The following is a 21,630-nucleotide window of genomic DNA, read 5'->3' as shown; positions in this document are numbered from 1 at the left end:
ACAGACTATTGCAGAGTGAGGGGGAGTAACATACACTACACTGTAGACAACAATAATAAATAGTACACCGAATAGGCTTTTGAATTCTTAAGAAATAAATACACGCATTTTACAATCATTTTAAGTGTGGTCTTTGCATTTGTAAATACTACCAATAAGACTTTCAAAATGTTGAAGGAAAGAAAGGAGGATACGACTTTTGATCATTACAACATATTTCTTTATAGGTTGGTTATAGAAGTTTCAGTCTCTCATTTAGCGCCTAGACCTATAGAGCCATTTCTGTGTTTGAAAACGCGCAAGTTGCTGGCAGAACAAGGGGGAGTACTTATAGAACGCCTGAAAAAAAAGCCTCTATTTACAAATCAAATTTTATTTGTCACATACACATGGTTAGCAGATGTTAATGCGAATGTAGTGAAATGGTTGTGCTTCTAGTTCCGATAGATTACTTGTTAGATATTACTGCACTAACAATCCCCAACAACTACCTAATACACCCAAATCTAAAGGGGTGAATGAGAATATGTACATGCAAGTATATGGAGGAGCGATTCTAGTATAAATACAGTATATACACGTGATATGAACAACGTAAGATATGTAAACATTACTAAGGTGGCATTATTTAAAGTGACATTGTATAAAGTGACTAGTTTATGAAAGTGGCCACCTTCTTGGGTACAGAAACAACAGTAGCCATCTTGAAGCATGTGGGGACAACAGACTGGGATAGGGAGCGATTGAATATGTTCGTAAACACACCAGCCAGCTGATCTGCACATGCTCTGAGGACACGGCTAGGGATGCCGTCTGGGCCAGCAGCCTAGCGAGGGTTAACACGCTTAAATGTTTTACTCACATCAGCCACGGAAAAGGAGAGGGGGGGGGGGGACGCAGTCCTTGTTAGCGGGCCGCGACGGTGGGACTGTATTATCCTCCAAGCAGGCAAAAAAGGTGTTTCGTTTGGCTGGAAACGTGACATCGGTGTCCGTGACGTGGCTGGTTTTCTTTTTGTAGTGTGTGATTGTCTGTAGACCCTGCCACATATGTCTTGTGTCTGAGTCGTTGAATTGAGACTCCACCTGGTCCCTGTACTGACATTTCACTTGTTTGATTGCCTTGCGGAGAGAATAACTACACTGTTTATATTAAGTCATATTCCCAGACCTCTTTCCATGGTTAAATGCGGTGGATCGCACCCTGTTTTTTGCGATTGCCATCATCCATCCACGGTTTCTGGTTAGGGTAGGTTTTAATAGTCACAGTGGGTACAACATCTCCAATGCACTTCTTTATAAAACGCACTCACCGAGTCAGCGTATAGGCCGATGTTGTTCTCTGAGGCTCGGAACATATTCCAGTCCGCGTGATCAAAACAATCTTGAAGCGTGGCTTCCGAGTGGTGGGACCAGCGTTGAATGGTTTTCGTCACTGGAATATCTTGTATGAGTTTCTGGCTATAAGACGGTATGACCATGATGGCTTTTTCTTTTTTGTCTTATTTCTTGTTTGTTTCACAAGGAAAAATATTTCCTTGTGATGTGCCGATGTGTATACAGCCGTGATGATTAAGGATGAGAACTCTCTTGGTAGATACATGTCTGCAGCTTACCATGAGGTATTCTATATCAGGTGAGCAAAAGCTCAACATTACTTTCACACTGGAAGCAGCACACCAGTTGTTGTCTATGAAGACACACCCCTCCGGACTTGCCCGAGGCCACCTTCGTCCAATTGAGCTGCTGCATGGAGAAACCACTGAGTCCTATGTACATAGAGTCAGCCAGCATAGTCTCTGCAAGGCATATAATATTGCAGTTTTTATTTTTTTTACAAAAAGGTGACCATACTCAACTAGGTGAGCTAGGCCTAAGTGTTAAATGCCCACTGCAGTCCAAAATTCTGTTTTTCCTGTGTTTTATATAGTATTGTACAACTGCTGATGAAACTAACACTGTAAAAAAAAATTTTTTAAATGTGTGTGATTTCCTGATAGTTGCTGGTTGAAAATTCAATCTACACAGGACCTTCTAATCAGCAGGTTTGCATGAGCGGGAGTTGCGGAAAATCTACAGTAAGGTAATTACATGTATGCCGAGACATTCTTTTATATTGATATAAAACAGCATCATTGGGCCTTTAACAGGTTTGTGAGACAGACATTGATTTTTGTCATCAACTGTTAGATTCAGACTGAGGGACTGAGGCTCTGTCTTTGAAACACTGTCCAAAAAGGATCTGGTTTGTCCGTACAGTGCACAGAGAGATCTAAGAGTCTTCGAGAGATCGAAGAGTCAATTGAAGCACCCCTGCGTCAATTTATGTAACATAATACAAAAATCCCAATCAAAATCCTTCAGTTTAAGCTAGAGATATTGACGTAATCCACCGCATCCGCCTATGTCAGCCTTCCGCATCTGCGGTGGAAGGTGGCTGAGCTACAGCGGTGTGTCAGACTATGAGACATCCCGAAAATCATTCTTCTCACGAAAACGTCTGTAGTGTCTGAACGGTTTGGCCTACAAAACTATGACCACTTTCTGGAAAGGGGAGACTCGTGAGCACGATGTTGTTCTCCGTTTTTCTCTACGATCCCCAAAAGTGTCACGGGACTCGTCTGAAGTCGATAACGCTGATATGCCAACTTCTGTCTACCTCCAAACCGTTTAAGCTACAAACGAATATGACCCCACTATAGAAAGGGGATACTTTCACGACTGTCTTTTTTTATATTTATGAATTTGTTATTCAATGCGTTTCTATGGGCTATAGTAGTAAAAGGCCAAATTCTATATTTTATCAACCTTTTATTTTTATACCTAAGGGGTCCTAAAATTCAAAATAGATAAATGATCCATGGTATGACAATCTTAAAACAATTCCATAGGTTAACTCAGAACCCAATGTCAAGTCGACTCATTTCAAACGAAGGTGTCTTCTGAGATGCTCATGTGACTTTGTTTTTTAACTTAACATGGACATGTTAAGTTGAATTCCACACATTCCTGACCTTTTATCCAGCAGCCAACAACAGTTGGGTATGAGCACATGCCAGCACAACCTGGACTCACCCTGCATTCATGTCACATACTGTATATGGGAAAGAGATTAAGAATAGCAGGTGGACTTGATCTGGCACACAGCATCAAATAAAATACAAAATATTCATCACATGCTTTGTAAACAACAGGTGTGGACTAACAGTGAAACGCTTGCTTACGGCCCCTTCCCAACAACGCAAAGAAAAATATCTAAGAAATAAACGAGTAATAAATACACAACGAGTAACAATAACTTGGCTATATACACGGGCTACCAGTAATGAGTCGATGTGCAGGGGTATGAGATAATCGAGGTAAATATGTACAGTTGAAGTCAGAAGTTGCCATACGTCTTCGCCAAACACATTTAAACTCAGTTTTTCACAATTCCTGACATTTAATCCTAGTAAAAATTCCCTGTTTTAGGTCAGTTAGGATCACCACTTTATTTTAAGACTGTGAAATGTCAGAATAATAGTAGAGAGAATTATTAATTTCAGCTTTTATTTCTTTCATCACCTTCCCAGTGGGTCAGACGTTTACATACACTCAATTAGTATTCGGTAGCATTGCCTTTAAATTGTTTAACTTGGGTCAAACGTTTTGGGTAGCCTTCCACAAGCTTTCCACAGTAATTTGGGTGAATTTTGGCCCATTCCTGCTGACAGAGCTGGTGTAACTGAGTCAGGTTTGTAGGCCTCCTTGCTCGCACACGCTTTTTCAGTTCTGTCCACACATTTTCCATAGGATTGAGGTCAGGGCTTTGTGATGGCAACTCCAATACCTTGACTTTGTTGTCCTTAAGCCATTTTGCCACAACTGTGGAAGTATGCTTGGGGTCATTGTCCATTTGGAAGCAGGTCTGCTGTTTTCAACTCTCTAGAGACTGCAGGAGCGGTAGAGATACTCTTAATGACCGGCTATGAAAAGCCAACTGACATTTACTCCTGAGGTGCTGACTTGCTGCACCCTCGACAACTACTGTGATTATTATTATTTGACCATGCTGGTAATTTATGAACATTTGAACATTTTGGCCATGTTCTGTTATATTCTCCACCCGGCACAGCCAGAAGAGGACTGGCCCACCCCTCATAGCCTGGTTCCTCTCTAGGTTTCTTCCTAGGTTTTGGCCTTTCTAGGGAGTTTTTCCTAGCCACCGTGCTTCTACACCTGCATTGCTTGCTGTTTGCGGTTTTAGGCTGGGTTTCTGTACAGCACTTTGAGATATCAGCTGATGTAAGAAGGGCTATATAAATAAATGTGATACCTTCAAGCGTTTGGAAATTGCTCCCAAGGATGAACCAGATTTGTGGAGGTCTACAATTTTGTTTCTGAGGTCTTGGCTGATTTCGTTTGATTTTCCCATGATGTCAAGCAAAGAGGCACTGAGTTTGAAGGTAGGCCTTGAAATACATGCACAGGTACAACTCCAATTGACTCAAATGATGTCAATTAGCCAATCAGAAGCTTCTAAAGCCATGACATCATTTTCTGGAATTTTCCAAGCTGTTTAAAGGCACAGCCAATTAGTATATGTAAACTTCTGACCCACTGGAATTGTGATACAGCAAATTATAAGTGAAATAATCTGTCTGTAAACAATTGGTGGAAAAATAACTTGTGTCCTGCACAAAGTAGATGTCTTAACCGCCTTGCCAAAACTATAGCTTGTTAACAAGAAATTTGTGGAGTGGTGGAAAAACGAGTTAATGACTCCAACCTAAGTGCATGTAAACTTCCGACTTCAACTGTACAAGTAGGGATAAAGTGACTAGGCGACACGATAAATAATAAAACAGTAGCAGCAGCGTATAAGATGAGTCAGAAGAGTTGGTGCAAAGAGGGTCAATGCAGATAGTCCGGGGTAGCTATTTGGTTAACTATTTAGTGAGTAAATTAACTCAGTGAGTAGATTCACCTATTTCTGAGGTTGGAGGATGTTCAAAGCAGCCTGTACAATACACATTTACTATATCCGACACAATATTTGAGAACAAACTAGTAATGAGAGAAGACTCCATTGTGTGATCGCATCTGCTAGTAATTGTGAATATTCTTCTGACACTGAATCTGTAAATGAGAGGGCCTAGGCCCTAGGCTGTCACAACTTCACATGTTTTCACTGAAAAATACTTTCCAATAACTGGCTGTCTGAGTCCTATTTTGGACATTGAGTAGTTGCAATGCTTGAGTCACTATCTGTTCAGGGTGTTGGAGACAAAGGGGCTTCGCAGAACACAAAGTACTATATGGGAAAACTGTGCTGCAATGAGTTTAAAAGAAATGAAGTCTGCATTGTTAGCAGTGACAGCAATGTTGCGTTGCTTGTAGGTTTTCATTCTAAGTCTTGTGCTAACGTAAGTCCCCACTCAAAAAACCATCAGTCACAATATGCAGTTACAAAAATGGTATAGGTGTAAAGTACTACAAGGCCTATATCTTTTGAACAAGGAGATATATCGGGCCCAAGTGATAGCCTAAAAAGAATGGGAAGATGGAATAGCATTTAATTGACTTGTGTCTGAGGTAGCTGTAGACATCTGATAAGGCTGCGCCGAGACAGCACCGATCACTGACTAACAGCACACATGACTCCTAGGTTATCTCCACCGCAGTGCTAGCAAACTAGGCATGGAAAATGTGAGACTTACAATCTGTAGTAAAATACTTGCTTGAAATAATTCAGTTAATGCCACAAAAAGGCACCTTACCCTTTCAGCTTTGGCCCAGCTAAAATACCCTACAATTATTATTTTTTTTTTTACATAGGTTGCCTACAATTATTTTTTATTTTTCTGTTATTTTACCAGGTAAGTTGACTGAGAACATGTTCTCATTTACAGCAACGACCTGGGGAATAGTTACAGGGGAGAGGAGGGGGATGAATGAGCCAATTGTAAAATGGGGATTATTAGGTGACCATGATGGTTTGAGGGCCAGATTGGGAATTTAGCCAGGACACCGGGGTTAACACACCTACTTTTACGATAAGTGCCATGGGATCTTTAATGACCTCAGAGAGTTAGGACTAGCGTTTAACTTCCCATCCGAAAGACGGCACCCTACACAGGGCAGTGTCCCCATTCACTGCCCTGGGGAATTGGGATATTTTTTAGACCAGAGGAAAGAGTGCCTCCAACTGGCCCTCCAACACCACTTCGAGCAGCATCTGGTCTCCCATCCAGGGACTGACCAGGACCAACTCTGCTTAGCTTCAGAAGCAAGCCAGCAGTGGTATGCAGGGTGGTATGCTGCTGGCATTTATTATTCTATAAAAAATGTAATATTCTATAGAGTCACAATTTACTGAACAGACACGGTTCATTACTTGGTTGTCAAGCGACTGAAGCCTATTGCAATTCTTTCAGTTCTGTCTATAGGCTTTCAAAAATAACAAGGACTGGAAAAAATGAACTACTTGTCCAAATATTATGATTGAAGTCATGTGATAGTGTCTACGACACATTAGGCTATAGTGACATCAAAGTAAAGAATTTACACGGAACATAATTAATTTACAAACCAGTAAAACAGGAGAGGGTGAACTGATATAGGAGAGTTGCAACAACGTTTCAAATGTCACTTTGTTACGACATAATTATGACTAATAATGTATAGCGAAGCGGATACTTTCATAATAATTTGGTTACAAAGTACTCCATCATCATGTGACAGCAGCACGCAGCTCAGCAGTGTGTCGAAGACCCACCACACACTGGACTAAAAATAGCCAATCACATACGAGCAGTGTGCCCTTTAAGAGCCATTACAAAATACGTACATTCATTTTCCTCAATAATTGCAACGATTTTCACAAGGATAGTGTAGGATGTGACCTCCAGAGCCGTTTTTCAATGTAGTCAGTCCACCAATGGAAAATAAGAAATGATGCATAGCCTGCATCACAACCTTACTAGGTCATAATAGCATAATCAATATTATGACTTCATAATTGCTTAATCACATAGGCCTACTCAACAATCCATGGTGACACTTCTTAAACATTGTCCTAATTAAGAGTTACGCTGTTTTAAAGATCTGAACAGGTGCCCGTGTGGGTTGCAGGAGACTAAAATCAAAGTATTTCCTCTCTTTTTCTTCAACCATTTACATGAAGAATATTCAACATAACCTAATATTCATCACAGCCCGTTAATATTATTTGGTAGAATGCTTGAAACCGTAGGCTATAGACCTAGTTTGTTGACAGCGATGGAGAACTCAGTCTATAGCTATGGTTATTGCAACAAATGGTTACATTTCTTGCATATTATGCCAGCTCACTCTGGGAGTGGTTAAATGCAACCTATGAGTAGACTATACATATGGCTATAGGCTACTTCTGCAGTGTAAGATGCTCTCTCTCTCTCATGATGTGGACATGAAGACATTACCATAATCATCTTCTAACACACTTGCGCTTAATTGACATGAATTGACATGTTTATTATGAAAATGTTTCAAATTGGATTAAAAAGGTTAGGCTACTTATTATACATCCAAACATACCTGAAAAGGCAACATATTGTTGCTGTTGTCCGTCCTAAAGGCGTTGTCCTCCATCCAAGATTTCGGGGTGAGGGGACCAGCTCTCGGGAATTTTGGGGGTGCTATAACATTGCTGGAATATGGCTTTTTCATCGGGGAGATGGGGTTCATGGAAGACGGCACCCCTACACCGACCCCCACACCAACCCCGACTCCCACAGCTCTCCGCGGGTCCCTGCCTGCCTGGAGACCGCTCCAAGGATTGGAGGCTGTGCTCCAAGCGGCATTTTGGTGATTATTCCAACCCGAAGATGAGGCAGGTGAAGAAGCCTTGCTATTCATGACAGACTGGTGACTGTATGTGTTTCTCTGTGGAAAAGGACCTTGGTTGGGGCTAACAGGGGATCTCCGTTGCTGCGGCGGTGGCTGCTGCTGCTGTTGCTGGGCTTGCTGCTGAGACTGTGCCAAGCCAAGCTGAGGTGAGAAATTGCCTCCAAATACCGGATTGACGTGATGGGGGAAGTTCTGGAAAAGCATTGTTCCATTCACCGAAGGTATTCCTTGAAAAAAATTGTCGTCCACGGTGTTTGTGGTTCCAGTGGACCAAGTGCTACCAAATGAGGGGGACAGGGTGCCACCGGTTTCCTGCGGCTGATGAAAATTTAAACCCGGCAGGATCGGAGACTCCATCAGCACTTTCTCTTTGTTGAGAGCTGAAGATGCTTGGTTGCTTACACTCGATGGGCTCTCCTCTGATGTAGGGGGTTCCGAGGGGGTCGGAGTGGAGGGAGGTTCTACGGTTGGATCTTGCTGCTGATGAGGTTGGGCTTTGTTTTTGTCCATCAGTAAATCATCCTGCATGGTTTGCTGAGCTGAAACGGGGAAAACAGAGACGAGTTATTATTGAGAATGTCATAGACTAGGCTCGCAGGGTTGTTATGATATGTTAGAGAACTCAGAGTGTATTCTTTCTCTGCTGCAAGCCAATTGCAATGCGAATTCGTGATCAACAATTCAGCAAACAAAATCGAAGACTACCGATGTGACACAAGAAAGTGCACTAAAGCAAGAGATTCAATGGTTTCACCCTTTCGGACGCCAGCGCTCCACTCAGATGTAGGCTATGCGGGAAATACACGTGGAGGACACCGACATTCACCAATATTCGCCACGTATCGTTTTCCTTTCCTTCACCCAGCAACTCCGAACTACAATGTGAAACTGATTCTTGTTCCTGTTTTTTTCTCACGAGAACCACCCCTGAATAATTTGCATACGTCAATAAATACAGCTGCTGCGTCCTTCAAAAAAGGTTAAAGAGACACGCCACCTTGACCAACCCACTTCTTAGAAAAATGGATAGAGATAGCTATTTCGTATGGAATGAGCAAGGTACTTTTCCTTAAGTTTCTGCGTCAATGATTGCTGCAGTAGCTATAGATATGACGCACTTATAGGCGACTATTTTTGTATGACATCAGCCTAGTAGGCTGGACATGTTCTTCATTTTAGGTGACTTGACAGATCGGCTTGCTACATAGGTAGGCTAATAGCTTCACCCTGAAAACATGAATGTTATAAAGATTACGATTAGCGGCAGATTCAATTATTGCATTAAACTTGGTCAATTTGCCTGTCTCCTTTTTATATGCTCATTTTCTGAGTAGGGTGCAAATGAGTGCTATAACAGAGGCCACGCCTATCTGCATATCTACGTTTGGAAAAGCCTAAGACCCTTTTCATACTATGCCAGATTCTCTTGAGGTTTCGAGAGAATACCCTTGGCTATGTATTTCGCCTCTTCTTTCATGCATGTCTGCATTTATGTTCCGTCTGCATTGATAAAACAAATATATTTATAACGTATAGCCTGCTATATTACATTTGGTTTTCCTAATATTGTATAGTCTATCATACACTATACGTTTATTCTGGGCGTCCCGTTCCCGTTAGCATTATTATAAACATAATTAGGCCTTTCGCTGATCATGTGAGAACAGTATCAATTTACTCATATCAAAACCATTCTGACTGCCGTGCACAGTCACACTTGAATGAGAGCTATGAGACTGCATGGTTTTGCCCATTTCAATTATGAATCATTAGAGATAACTGTGGCCTATAATAAAGCCACATATGGTGGTATTTAGAAGGTATTCGGGAATAGGCTAAAACGACTCACACACGCAGTAGGCTGTGTCAAATTTAGGTTGAGCACATTATTTTAATTCTCAGACTTCCTGAATATTTCTAAGAGGTGTGCGGTAGACTTATCGCAGCAAAATATATGCAAAATATTGCACAGCATTCTGGACACCCAGTTAGTCCTTGTTTTCTCCTCGACGCATATACGTTGCCAATTCAAGGTCATCAAGTAGCCTAATCAATAAAGGTGCAGTTTACCAGCCTTAAAGAAAAACAATACACAATTTTTGACAATCTAAAAGTCATATTTTTCCTACGCGTTGGTTATACAAGATATTCAATACATTCACAAGCGGGCTATTAATACATTCGTATCCAACAGCCCCTAATCTACAACTGTACAGATACCACCAAACAAACAAAGCAACAACCGCATGCACACCCGTGTCAGTTTTCTGTTTCACATGACATTAAATTTACCTTAATCGTTCACCTTTTGGGACTGTAAATATGGCTATTTCTGTTTGCCTCGTCTGGGTTTAGATATGACAAATGAGCTACCCTTGCGCGGAGGTAGTCAGTAGTTGCTTCAACAGCTGATTGACTGAAGCGCATGGATGATGCAGAGGCTTCAGGGAAATGTAGTTTCATAGTTTTAGTGTACTCCTCCAGAATGCAAAGTTTGGTCGAAAATAAAACAATCGTTTTGGTAAGCTTTTATTTTAAATGTAGACCTATGCATTTTTTTTTGCATAAAAGTAGTCTAGTATTTTACGAGGACATCTATTTAATGACAATTAATGGTTGGGTTTCAAAATGTAAATTTTTCTGCAACAATATATAGTCTGATTGGATCATCATTAGACAAGGATGCTTTTCTTCACCAAACCAGACCCATGTAATTATGAAAAATTGTACCCAGACGACACTTGCCCAATATCTTACATGACTGCAAAGCCCTTGTTGCAACATTTTGCAGTCAATTTAACAGAGAAAATGTTAATAAATAAATGCGAAACGCTACTGACAGCTATGTATAATATATGCAGCCTACCGCAATATGAAGTATTCTGTAGCCATATGTGTATCTTCATGATGCTAGTCTGCCCAAGTAGTCGTAGTGCCTCTTAGGTCCGTTATACAAGTTAGAGCATTAATTTGATAATTCTTTGGCCACATGAAGGAGGAAAATGTGGTCGGACTACATATCCCAGGCATCTTGTAAATGTATGATTTCGCAGCCTCTGACGGGCTTGTTATTGTTGGTGACGCATAGCGCATCACCTCAGAGACAAGCAGTCAATGGAGTCAAGTTGTCACAGCGATGCATTAATGATAAACAAAGTATTACTTGTTTTTAGCAAACTATTAACGTGAAACCGCAGGCGAAGCGTCGAGTAGTAATGCATTATTTATAATGACCGCAGAGGAATTGGCTTATAGTTGAAGTTACTTTATTTCGGCTAACCAACAAGCTAGCCAGCCAGCTAAACTATTCGAAGGCCTCGCCGCTTTCAACAAGGCCAAGCTAGCTAACTACCCTGCATCGTTAAACACTCAAAACGTTTGTAGTGTTGTTTTACATTTATTGGCTATATGTCGGAAGAGATCGCATTGGTAATGCAACAAAATTTGGACAGGTGAGTTGAGTTTAACGTTAGGTAGCTACCTAACCTACTAGCGAAGCTAGCTTGCTAACGCTTCACAGCAGGGGGGACCAGGTGACTGCAAGGGCGCCATGGTTAATAACTATACTAATTCTTACCTTGCGAGTATTAAAGTATTATAGTGTTGCTAGTCATATATGCAAACTATACTAAGTTCATGCGACATTGTCGTTACCATGGGGCAGGATCAGTGGGACCAAGATATTGTAACGACCCTGGGTTTATAAGCGCGGAAATCGACTCTGCTGCACGAGCATGCCTTTGCGGCACAGTCGATAGCGCGCCGGACCTGGGGCTAGAAGGTCGAGGGTTCGAGACCTGCTCCCTGCCTGTTTCATTACAATATGTTAACTAATGGGGGTGTGTCACGCGATGCACTTCCGACCTGGCTCAAATCAAAATGAATTTGCAACGTGCGCCGAATACAACAGGTGTAGGTAGACCTTACAGTGAAATGCTTACTTACTAACCAACAGTGCAAAAAAGTTTAGGTGAACAATAGGTAAGTAAAGAAATAGTAACAACAGTGAAAACAGTAGCGAGGCTGACACAGTTAGACGGGCTGATTGAGGTAGTATGTACATGTAGATATGGTTAAAGTGACTATGATAAACAGAGTAGCAGCAGTGTAAAAGAGGGGTTGGGGGTGGGCACACAATGCACAAAATCCGGGTAGCCATTTGATTACCTGTTCAGGAGTCTTATGGCTTGGGGGTAAAAACTGTTGAGAAGCCTTTTTGTCCTAGACTTGGCACTCCAGTACCGCTTGCCATGCGGTAGTAGAGAGAACAGTCTATGGCTGGGGTCTTTGACAATTTTTAGGGCCTTCCTGGATGGCAGGCAGCTTAACCCCAGTGATGTACTGGGCCGTACGCACTACCCTCTGTAGTGCCTTGCGGTCGGAGGCCGAGCAATTGCCGTACCAGGCAGTGATGCAACCAGTCAGGATGCTCTTGATGTTGCAGCTGTAGAACCTTTTGAGGATCTCAGGACCGATGCCAGATCTTTTTAGTTTCCAGAGGGGGAATAGGCTTTGTTGTGCCCTCTTCACGACTGTCTTGGTGTGTTTGTACCATTCTAGTTTGTTTGTGATGTGGACACCAAGGAATTTGAAGCTCTCAACCTGCTCCACTACAGCCCTGTCGATTAGAATGGGGACGTGCTCCTTTTCCTGTAGTCCACAATCATCTCCTTAGTCTTGGTTACGTTGAGGGATAGGTTGTTGTTCTTGCACCACCCGGCCAGGTCTCTGACCTCCTCCCTATAGGCTGTCTCGTCGTTGTAGGTGATCAGGCCTACCACTGTTGTGTCGTCTGCAAACTTAATGATGGTGTTGGAGTCGTGCCTGGCCATGCAGTCGTGGGTGAACAGGGAGTGCAGGAGGGGACTGAGCACGCACCCCTGAGGGGCTCCAGTGTTGAGGACCAGCGTGGCAGATGTGTTGATACCTACCCTCACCACCTGGGGGCGGCCCAGGAAGTCCAGGATCCAGTTGCAGAGGGAGGTGTTTAGTCCCAGGATCCTTAGCTCAGTGATGAGCTTTGAGGGTACTATGGTGTTGAACACTGAGCTGTAGTCAATGAATAGCATTCTCACGTAGGTGTTCCTTTTGTCCAGGTAGGAAAGGGCAGTGTAGAGTGCAATAGAGATTGTATTATCTGTGGATCTGTTTGGGCGGTATGCAAATTGGAGTGGGTCTAGGGTTTCTGGGATAATGGTGTTGTGAGCCATTACCAGCTTTTCAAAGCGCTTCATGGCTACGGACGTGGCTGACAAGGTTTCCACTAGATAACACAACCACAAAGTAAATTGTGTTCTTTGGGCTTAATTTAAGTTAGGCATAAGGTTAGTAGTGTGTTTAAGGTTTAAAAACAGATTTTAAGATATATTGTAGAAATGTTTATGACTTTGTGGCTGTGTTAACTAGTGACGACCGGCTGATTGCAATCGGTCCTGGACCTCTCTGGTCAGATCGTCCATTTTGTTAGTTGAGTTCATCAGTATTTGGACAACGCTCTTGAAGCTATTTTGCTGTTGTTGTAACAACTGCTTATAGAACCCTTTTTGTTCATTTAAAAGATCCTTCACTTGTAAATGAGAAACACTGTCCTCTTCATGACTCCCACCTTTGGCTTTGGAGCCATGGTGGCAATGTAGGCTAACGCTGGTACTCCACACATTTCCAGACAAGGCAGGGCAGATTTAAACAGCAACAAACAGCAGGGATTTAGACAGCCACAAGCTCGGGAAAATCCGTGGTCCCAGCCACAAGGGCTAACCACGTCACAGGCTGTGTTCAAGCTGTTAAGGAAATTTTGCTAGCTGATGGCTAGTTAGTAGCTAGGCTAGCTGCTACGCTAAGTAGCTCTTCTAACTTTTGGTTGGCAGGATCCCTGGACGATATAGTGGTCCCAGCAACTGAGGCAAACCGTGTCGTGGGATCCAAATTTAAGAAGGTAGCAAGTAACTGATCTTTTTTCAATAGAACACTTTTTCATTCTTTCAAAACAACAAACCAAGCTCTCCCTCATATCTACCCTCGTATCTGGCTCAGTACCGAGTCGATGTGCAGGGGTACGAAGTAATTGAGTTAGATAGTTTTGTATATATAGTTAAATTAGTGGATTAGGCTATTTCAGCCACACACTTGCTGACAGGAGTATAAAATCGAGCACACAGCCATGCAATCGCTATAGACAAACATTGGCAGTAGAATGGCCTTACTGAAGAGCTCAGTGATTTAAACAAGGCACCGTCATAGGATGCCACCTTTCCAACAAGTCAGTTAGTCAAATTTTTGCCCTGCTAGAGCTGCCCCAGTCTACTGTAAGTGCTGTTATTGTGAAGTGGAAACGTCTAAGAGCAACAACGGCTCAGCTGCGAAGTGGTAAGCCACACAAGCTCACAGAACGGGACCGTGAGTGCTGAATCGCGTTACGCTTAAAAATCGTCTGTCTTTTGTTGCAACACTACCGAGTTCTGGAAGCAACATCAGCACAAGAACTGTTAGTCGGGAGCTTCATAAAATGTGTTTCCATTGTCGAGCAGCCGCACATAAGCCTAAGATAACCATGCGCAATGCCAAGCGTCGGCTGGAGTGGTGTAAAGCTCGCCGCCATTAAACTCCGGAGAAGTGGAAACGCATTCTCTGGAGTGATTTTATTTATTTAACCTTTATTTAACCAGGAAAAGCCCATTGAGACACTGAGTGTCTTTTTCAAGGGAGACCTGGCCAAGAAGGCAGCAACAATCAATACATTACATAATTAAAACATACAACAACATGATCCAGCCTAAAAAATATTTACAGTCCCCTGTAACAGTCCCCCATTTAATATTTTAAATTAATTCAGTGGCACTAACAAATCTAGATGAAGCATGGATTGTAGATTATTCCATGTGTCTGGTGCACAAGAAGAGAAGGCAGTTTTGCCTAATACTGTGAATGTCCTGGGGACTTTAAGTATCAACCACCTAGCAGACCGGGTATAGTAACTGCTGGTGGTGAAGGAGACCAGACTACAGAGGTAAAGAGGGAGTTTACCCAAAAGGGCTTTGTAGATGAACACATGCAAATGTATCTTTCTGCGCATATAAAGTGAGGTGCAATGGTGGGTGAGTGAATTGGCATTTGTAATAAAGCACAAGGATGCATGACAAACAGGGTCACGCTTCACCATCTGGCAGTCCAACGGACAAATCTGGGTTTTGGTGAATGCTACATGCCCCAATGCATAGTGCCAACTGTAAAATTTGTAGGAGGAATAACGTTTATGTGGCTGTTTTTCATGGTTCGGGCTAGGTCCCTTAGTTCCAGTGAAGGGAAATAATGCTACAGCATACAATGACATTCTAGACGATTATGGGCTTCCAACTTTGTGGCAACAGTTTGGGGAAGGCCCTTTCCTGTTTCAGCATGACAGGGCCCCGTGCACAAACCGAGGTCCATACAGAAATGGTTTGTCTAAATCGGTGTGGAAGAACTTGACTTGCCTACAAAGAGCCCTGACCTCAACCCCATCGAACACCTTTGGGATGAATAGGAACAACAACTGCGAGCCAGGCCTAATCGCCCAACATCAGTGCCCAACCTCACGAATGCTCTTGTGGCTGAATGAAAGCAAGTCCCTGCCGTAATGGTCCAACATTAGTGGAAAGCCTTACCAGAAGAGTGGAGGCTGTTATAGCAGCAAAGGGGGACCAACTCCATATTAATTCCCATTATTTTGGAATGAGATGTTCGAAGAAGTGTCCACATACTTTTGGTCATGTAGTGTATTTAAAAAAAGGTAGGGATAAAATAATGACTTAATAACAGGATGAATAATAAACAGTAGCAGCAGCGTATGTGTTGAGTCAAGAGTTAATTGCAAATGGGGTCAATGCAGATTGTCCGGGTAGCTATTGGTTAACTATTTAGCAGTCGTATGGCTTGGGGGTAGGAGCGGTTCAGGGTCCTGTTGGTTCCAGACTTGGTGCATTGGTACCGCTTGCCATGCGGTAGCAGTTGGAACGGTCTGAGTTGGGTGGTCTTCCTCTGACACCGTCTGATATAGAGGTCGTGAATGGCAGGGACCTTGACGCCTCTGTACAGCACTTCGAGATATTAGCTGATGTACGAAGGGCTATATAAAATAAACTTGATTTGATTTGATTTTGCCATACCAAGCAGTGATGCAGCCAGTCAAGATGCTCTCAATGGTTTAGCTGTAGAACCTTTTGAGGATCTGAGTGCCCATTCAGCCTCCTTAGGGGGAAGAGGCGTTGTCGTGCCTTCAAGACGGCGTTGGTGTTTGTGAACCATGGTAATTGTAAGATCTTACATGTGTCAGCAACGCCTGGGCAGAGGAATGCACCCAATATCTTCATGTGATCTCCCTTTTTGTGGGTTTAAGGACTATATACTTTGTCACGGTGGTGGAAAACACCAAAAAGAATTGCCTGTTTAAATATAGGAATTTCATTAAGGTGTGGTAGAACTGTCCTACTAAACTCAGCAAAAAAAGAAACGTCCTCTCACTGTCAACTGCGTTTATTTTCAGCGGACTTAACATGTGTAAATATTTGTATTACCATCAGATTCAACAACTGAGACATAAAGTGAACAAGTTCCACAGACATGGGACTAAAATAAATGGAATAATATGTCCCTGAACAAAGGGGTGCGGGAGTCACAAGTAATAGTCAGTATCTGGTGTGGCCACCAGCTGCATTAAGTACTGCAGTGCATCTCCTCCTCATGGACTGCACCAGATTTGCCAGTTCTTGCTGTGAGATGTTACCCTACTCTTCCACCAAGACACCTGCAAGTTTCCAGACATTTTTGGGGGAAATGGCCCTAGCCCTCGCCCTCCGATCCAACAGGTCCCAGACGTGCTCAATGAGATTGAGATCCGGGCTCTTCGCTGGCCATGGCAGAACACTAACATTCCTGTCTTGCAGGAAATCACGCACAGGACGAGCAGTATGGCAGGTGGCATTGTCATGCTGGAGGGTCATGTCAGGATGAGCCTGCAGGAAGGGTACCACGTGAGGGAGGAGGATGTCTTCCCTGTAACGCACAGCGTTGAGATTGCCTGTAATGACAACAAGCTCAGTCCGATGATGCTGTGACACATTGCCCCAGACCATGATGGAACCTCCACCTCCAAATAGATCCCGCTCCAGAGTACAGGCCTCGGTGTAACGCTCATTCCTTCGATGATGTACGCAAATCCGACCATCACCCCTGGTGAAACAAAACCGGTTTGTGCCCATAGGCGACGATTTTGCCAGTGATGTCTGGTGAGGACCTGCCTTACAACAGGCCTACAAGCCATCAGTCCAGCCTCTCTCAGCCTATTGCGGATAGTCTGAGCACCGATGGAGGGAGTGTGTGTTCTTGGTGTAACTCTGGCAGTTGTTGTTGCCTTCCTGAACCTGTCCCGCAGGTGTGACGTTCGGATGTACCGATCCTGTGCAGGTGTTGTTACACGTGGTCTGCCACTGCGAGGACGATCAGCTGTCCATCCTGTCTCCCTGTAGCGCTGTCTTACGGACATTGCAATTTATTGTATGGACATTGCAATTTATTGCCCTGACCACATCTGCAGTCCTCATGCCTCCTTGCAGCATGCCTAAGGCATGTTCACACAGATGAGCAGGGACCGTGGGCATCTTTCTTTTGGTGTTTTTCGGAGTCAGTAGAAAGGCCTATTTAGTGTCCCAAGTTTTCATAACTGTGACCTTAATTGCCTACCGTCTGTAAGCTGTTAGTGTCTTAACGACTGTTCCACAGGTGCATGTTAATTCATTGTTTATGGTTCATTGAACAAGCATGGGAAACAGTTTTCAAACCTTTTACAATGAAGATCTGTGAAGTTATTTGGATTTTACGAATTATCTTTGAAAGACAGGGTCCTGAAAAAGGGATGTTTCTTTTTTTGCTAAGTTTACTTTGACCTTCACACTAGTCAGGGATTGCCAGGGTCACCCTAGCCCTGACCAGGGTACGCTCCTGTCCTGATTCTGATAACAGATTGACATTTATTTCCCATGTGGTATGTATACATAGGAAATCTTACTCTCCCCAGCTCTCACAATAAAACACAACCTGGGAAAGAGCCTTCCTAACGCCGAGGTAAACCAGTTAATAATCTGAGGTTTGCCAACAACCGGATATTGAGGTTCTGAGCTAGCAATGCTGGCCTAAACGCAGGACCAAAGAGAGACCGTTTTAGGTCATCATTGAAAATCCTAAAGAGGGCATGGACGTGGAATTTATTTCCCGAAATTGAGACTGAGTGGTACTTTACGCTATAATTTTAACACACATTTTAACACAAGATTTCCAAACATTTTTGATCTGGTATGCCACTCAAACTCGAATTCTAATAGGTCTATGTAGGCTTAGGTCAAGTAAGTCGCTTTCGTTTTGCAATAATGGTCACTGTTTGTCAATGCTTTCCATGGTCACAAGCTTGCTTGACCTTCAGAGAGAAACTGGCATTCAGTCTGGGTTAGTTGGTCATCATGGTGACATATGAAGGTTGAAATAGATAGACCAATCTGTAGCAGCCAGCTACTCTTCATTCCTAAAGATGTTGCTTTTCTGTCCCCTTTGTGCATCTCAAGCTAACTATACCCAAATTGTTATTTGGGTTATGTCATTCATTCATGTCATCAAAGACAAGACATGTTCTGATATTCTGATAATCCTCAGATCTACAATTGTTAGTGCTACCGCTGTTTATTTTAGGCAAGCACCTTATATACCCTTTTGAGCCTTAGCCTATATCCTGTCCTTGTGTAATCAATGTTTTCACCTTTACTGGAAAACAAACTTAGTGCCAAGGTTGTTGAATGACTTTAGGCCTACATGCCAATCAATACTTTATGTTGTTGTTTTTGATATTGGATCAAAGTTCCTTCAGTTGGGAAAAAAATAATGACGTAGATCATTTTTAATAGAGGTTTTAGGCTAAACCTTGCAATCTCGTCTAAAATTGAGAGATCTGTGATGAATGCCGTGACTGTGGATTGTGGTGGTGATCCAGCAGCGAGTTATCGATTTGCTCCTGTTGTAGAGCAGGCTTGTTGTCGGTCCTGATCTTGCCAGTGTTTTATTTTCTACTGTGGGCCATATTTGCCAGAATGTCACAGCTCGCATCTTAGTGCCATAATACAAATGAGAACTGCTTTGGGCACAACAAGTGAACTTGATGAGGGGGGGAAACTATTTCATCCATTTTAGAATAAGGCTGTGACGTAGCAAAATGTGGATAAAGTGAATGGGTCTGAATACTTTCCTGGCTTGTTCAGGCCACAGTGCCCATAAGTAGGCCTGTATTAAAGCGTGTGATGCTGCACTTTTCATAATTGGATCTCTGGACTGTGAAAACATATTTTTTTTAGATGATAAGCCTAACTGTTGTGCAGTGAAAAGGGTGGAAGGAAACCTGTGCGATTGCTCAATGTGCAACAGCTCTGCATTCCCGCTGCCATGCAGCAGCAGGGCTCAGTGCTAAGGCACGAAACATGAGTCTGTTTGAAGAAACCGATAGCAGAAGGATGTATGTCATGTTCCCCTCTTTTAGGCGGTTGTGTACCCGGCTCTATCAGCGACAAACACACAACTCCACAGGCTCTTATCTGGGCCTGCCACTAGCAGCTGGTTCCCACTGCAATGCAGTGTCTCACGAATGGAGGAGGGAGAAACACTTTGATCCTGCCTGACCTTTAGCTGGCTCACACACACACACACACACACACACACACACACACACACACACTCTACTCTTTTACTTTGGCCGGGCATTAGTCATACATTAGCCATTTTAATATCTTGTATCCCTTTTTTTCTCTTTATGTCGTAGTCTTCCTATCTTGTAGACACCCCGGAAAGTGTTTTGATATTCTAAAGTCGGTGCTGTTGGTTGCCGTGACTTGTGTTTTGAGGTGGGTGCGATGGGTATAGGGGGAAGTCACATTTGCACATTCACGTGAAATATGAGCCGCGGCAAGTCTTGTAACTTTCCCTGGGGGAGAGAGTTGAAGGGATAGGTTTGGGTTAACTGGCTCTGGCTCCCGAGCCAGACAGTCAAATATAGACTCCAGCAGACTCAGTGTAATTGGGCCAGTGTGACTTAATTCACAGCCTGACTTTTTTTCCTGCTGTGCGATGCAGGTGGTAACAATTAGGGCTGACCCCATTTAGTCGACTGGTCGGTCGATTGTTTGGTCGATAGGCTGTTGGTCGACCCAAGATTTTTTTTAGTCGAATAGTGGCACATATATATATAAACTAATGTATTGCACATGAGACACCTGTCTGATTCACTCCTGTCTCAGTGGACTAATCCATTGCGGAAGCCGCAGGGATGGCACACCAGTATCACCAGCAGTACGTTTACCGTTAATTCCCATAATTTCTAATCTATAATGTTTATTATCTGTTAATGCATTCAATATGTTATTAGTATTGTCATTGTAGGAGTGGACATGTTGTTTGTTCCTCACATAGCCTATTTGAAAAATCTTTCCATGTTCTGATCCTGTGGAAACGTCATAAAATAGGCCTACCTGATTACTTCTTCCCTTGCGCAAATACTCTACAGCTGTGTCTGTCTGTCCGGAGCTTGCTGGGGCGAGAAACTTGGAGGGTTTGGTCTGATGAAACCTGGCCTGAATGCCAAGTGTCACGTCTAGATGAAACCTGGCACCATCCCTAAAGTGAAGCGTGGTGGCAGCATCCTGCTGTGGGGATGTTTTTCAGCGGCAGAGACTGGGACACCAGTCAGGATCGTGGGGATTATGAACGGAGAAAAGTACAGAGGGATCCTTGAAAACCTGCTCCAGAGTGCTCAGGACATCAGACCGGGGCAAAGGTTCATCTTCCAACAGGACAATGTCCCTCAGCACACAGCCAAGACAGCGCAGGAGTGGCTTCGGGGCAAGTCTCTTAATGTCCTTGAGTGCTCCAGCCAGAGCCCGGACTTGATCCCGATCGAACATCTCTGGAGAGAGTGTCACTGCCCATCCAACCTGACAGAGCTTGAGAGGATCTGCAGAGAAGAATGGGAGAAACTCCCCATATACAGGTGTGCCAAGCTTGTAGCGTCATAACCAAGAAGACTTGAGGCTGTAATCACTGCCAAAGGTGCTTCAACAAAGTACTGAGTAAAGGGTCTGAATACTTATGTAAATGTCATTTCAGTTTTTTTGCCAAATGTATAAAAAAAAAAGAAGACTGTTTTGGCTTTGTCATTATGGGGTATTGTGTGTAGATTGATGGGGGGGGAACTATTTCATACATTTTAGAATACGGCTGTGACGTAGCAAAATGTGGACAAAGTGAATGGGTCTGAATACTTTCCGAATGCACTGTATGAAGGCTATTTTTACATATTGGCAAAGCAATAGAAGTTACTTTTAGATTTGTATCATTTTCATTTAGATAGAATTTTGATTAACCACATGACATTTATTTTTTTTATTTTTTAGATATGATGACTTGATTATAAATGAAATCGAAATGTTCTACGAAAATGTGCATATGAAAATCAGAACTGGCACGCAGATTAGTAGAAATGGTACGATAACTTGGTACTCCAAATGGAAAAAGTTGCAGACCCCTGGTGTAGCCTATTACCGGCAACTTTAGGAGTGTAATGGAAGAATCTGCAAAGACCAGCGGCAGTGAGAGGAGGAGGGTCGGCAACATTTTATTTTTATTTTTTTTCTGGTTAGGCTATATTGATCTCTGGCTCCCTCTAGTAATTTATTTATTTATTTTTAATCACAAC

The 21,630-nt window shown here is 43.0% G+C and overlaps 2 protein-coding genes across 10 annotated transcripts in view; one reads left to right on the top strand and one right to left on the bottom strand.

Moving 5' to 3' along the window:
• Positions 1–10,314, bottom strand: part of LOC139570694 (cytoplasmic polyadenylation element-binding protein 3) — a 66,838-nt gene extending 56,524 nt beyond the window's left edge. For 4 of the 6 annotated variants that reach the window (XM_071392804.1, XM_071392807.1, XM_071392808.1 and 1 more), the window contains exons 1-2: positions 10,161–10,314; positions 7,557–8,407 (exon numbers count right to left, since the gene is read on the bottom strand). In XM_071392804.1, coding sequence (XP_071248905.1) covers positions 7,557–8,396 — 840 coding nt within the window. In that variant the 5' untranslated portion in view covers positions 8,397–8,407; positions 10,161–10,314. Of the gene's footprint in view, positions 1–7,556; positions 8,408–8,622; positions 9,126–10,160 lie in introns of those variants that run through there. The other 2 variants (XM_071392806.1, XM_071392805.1) reach the window with 2 other exon arrangements.
• A 626-nt stretch (positions 10,315–10,940) lies between these two features.
• LOC139570696 (E3 ubiquitin-protein ligase MARCHF5-like) overlaps positions 10,941–21,630 on the top strand; it is a 63,112-nt gene continuing 52,422 nt past the window's right edge. For 2 of the 4 annotated variants that reach the window (XM_071392818.1, XM_071392817.1), the window contains exons 1-2: positions 10,941–11,320; positions 20,443–20,925. In XM_071392818.1, coding sequence (XP_071248919.1) covers positions 20,534–20,925 — 392 coding nt within the window. In that variant the 5' untranslated portion in view covers positions 10,941–11,320; positions 20,443–20,533. The remainder of the gene's footprint in view (positions 11,321–20,442; positions 20,926–21,630) is intronic. The other 2 variants (XM_071392819.1, XM_071392820.1) reach the window with 2 other exon arrangements.

This window comes from Salvelinus alpinus, chromosome 3 (assembly GCF_045679555.1).
Source record: "Salvelinus alpinus chromosome 3, SLU_Salpinus.1, whole genome shotgun sequence".
Classification (NCBI taxonomy): Eukaryota; Metazoa; Chordata; class Actinopteri; order Salmoniformes; family Salmonidae; genus Salvelinus; species Salvelinus alpinus.
The sequence above is the reverse complement of the archived record's forward strand: the minus strand, read 5'-3'. Positions and strand labels throughout refer to the sequence as shown.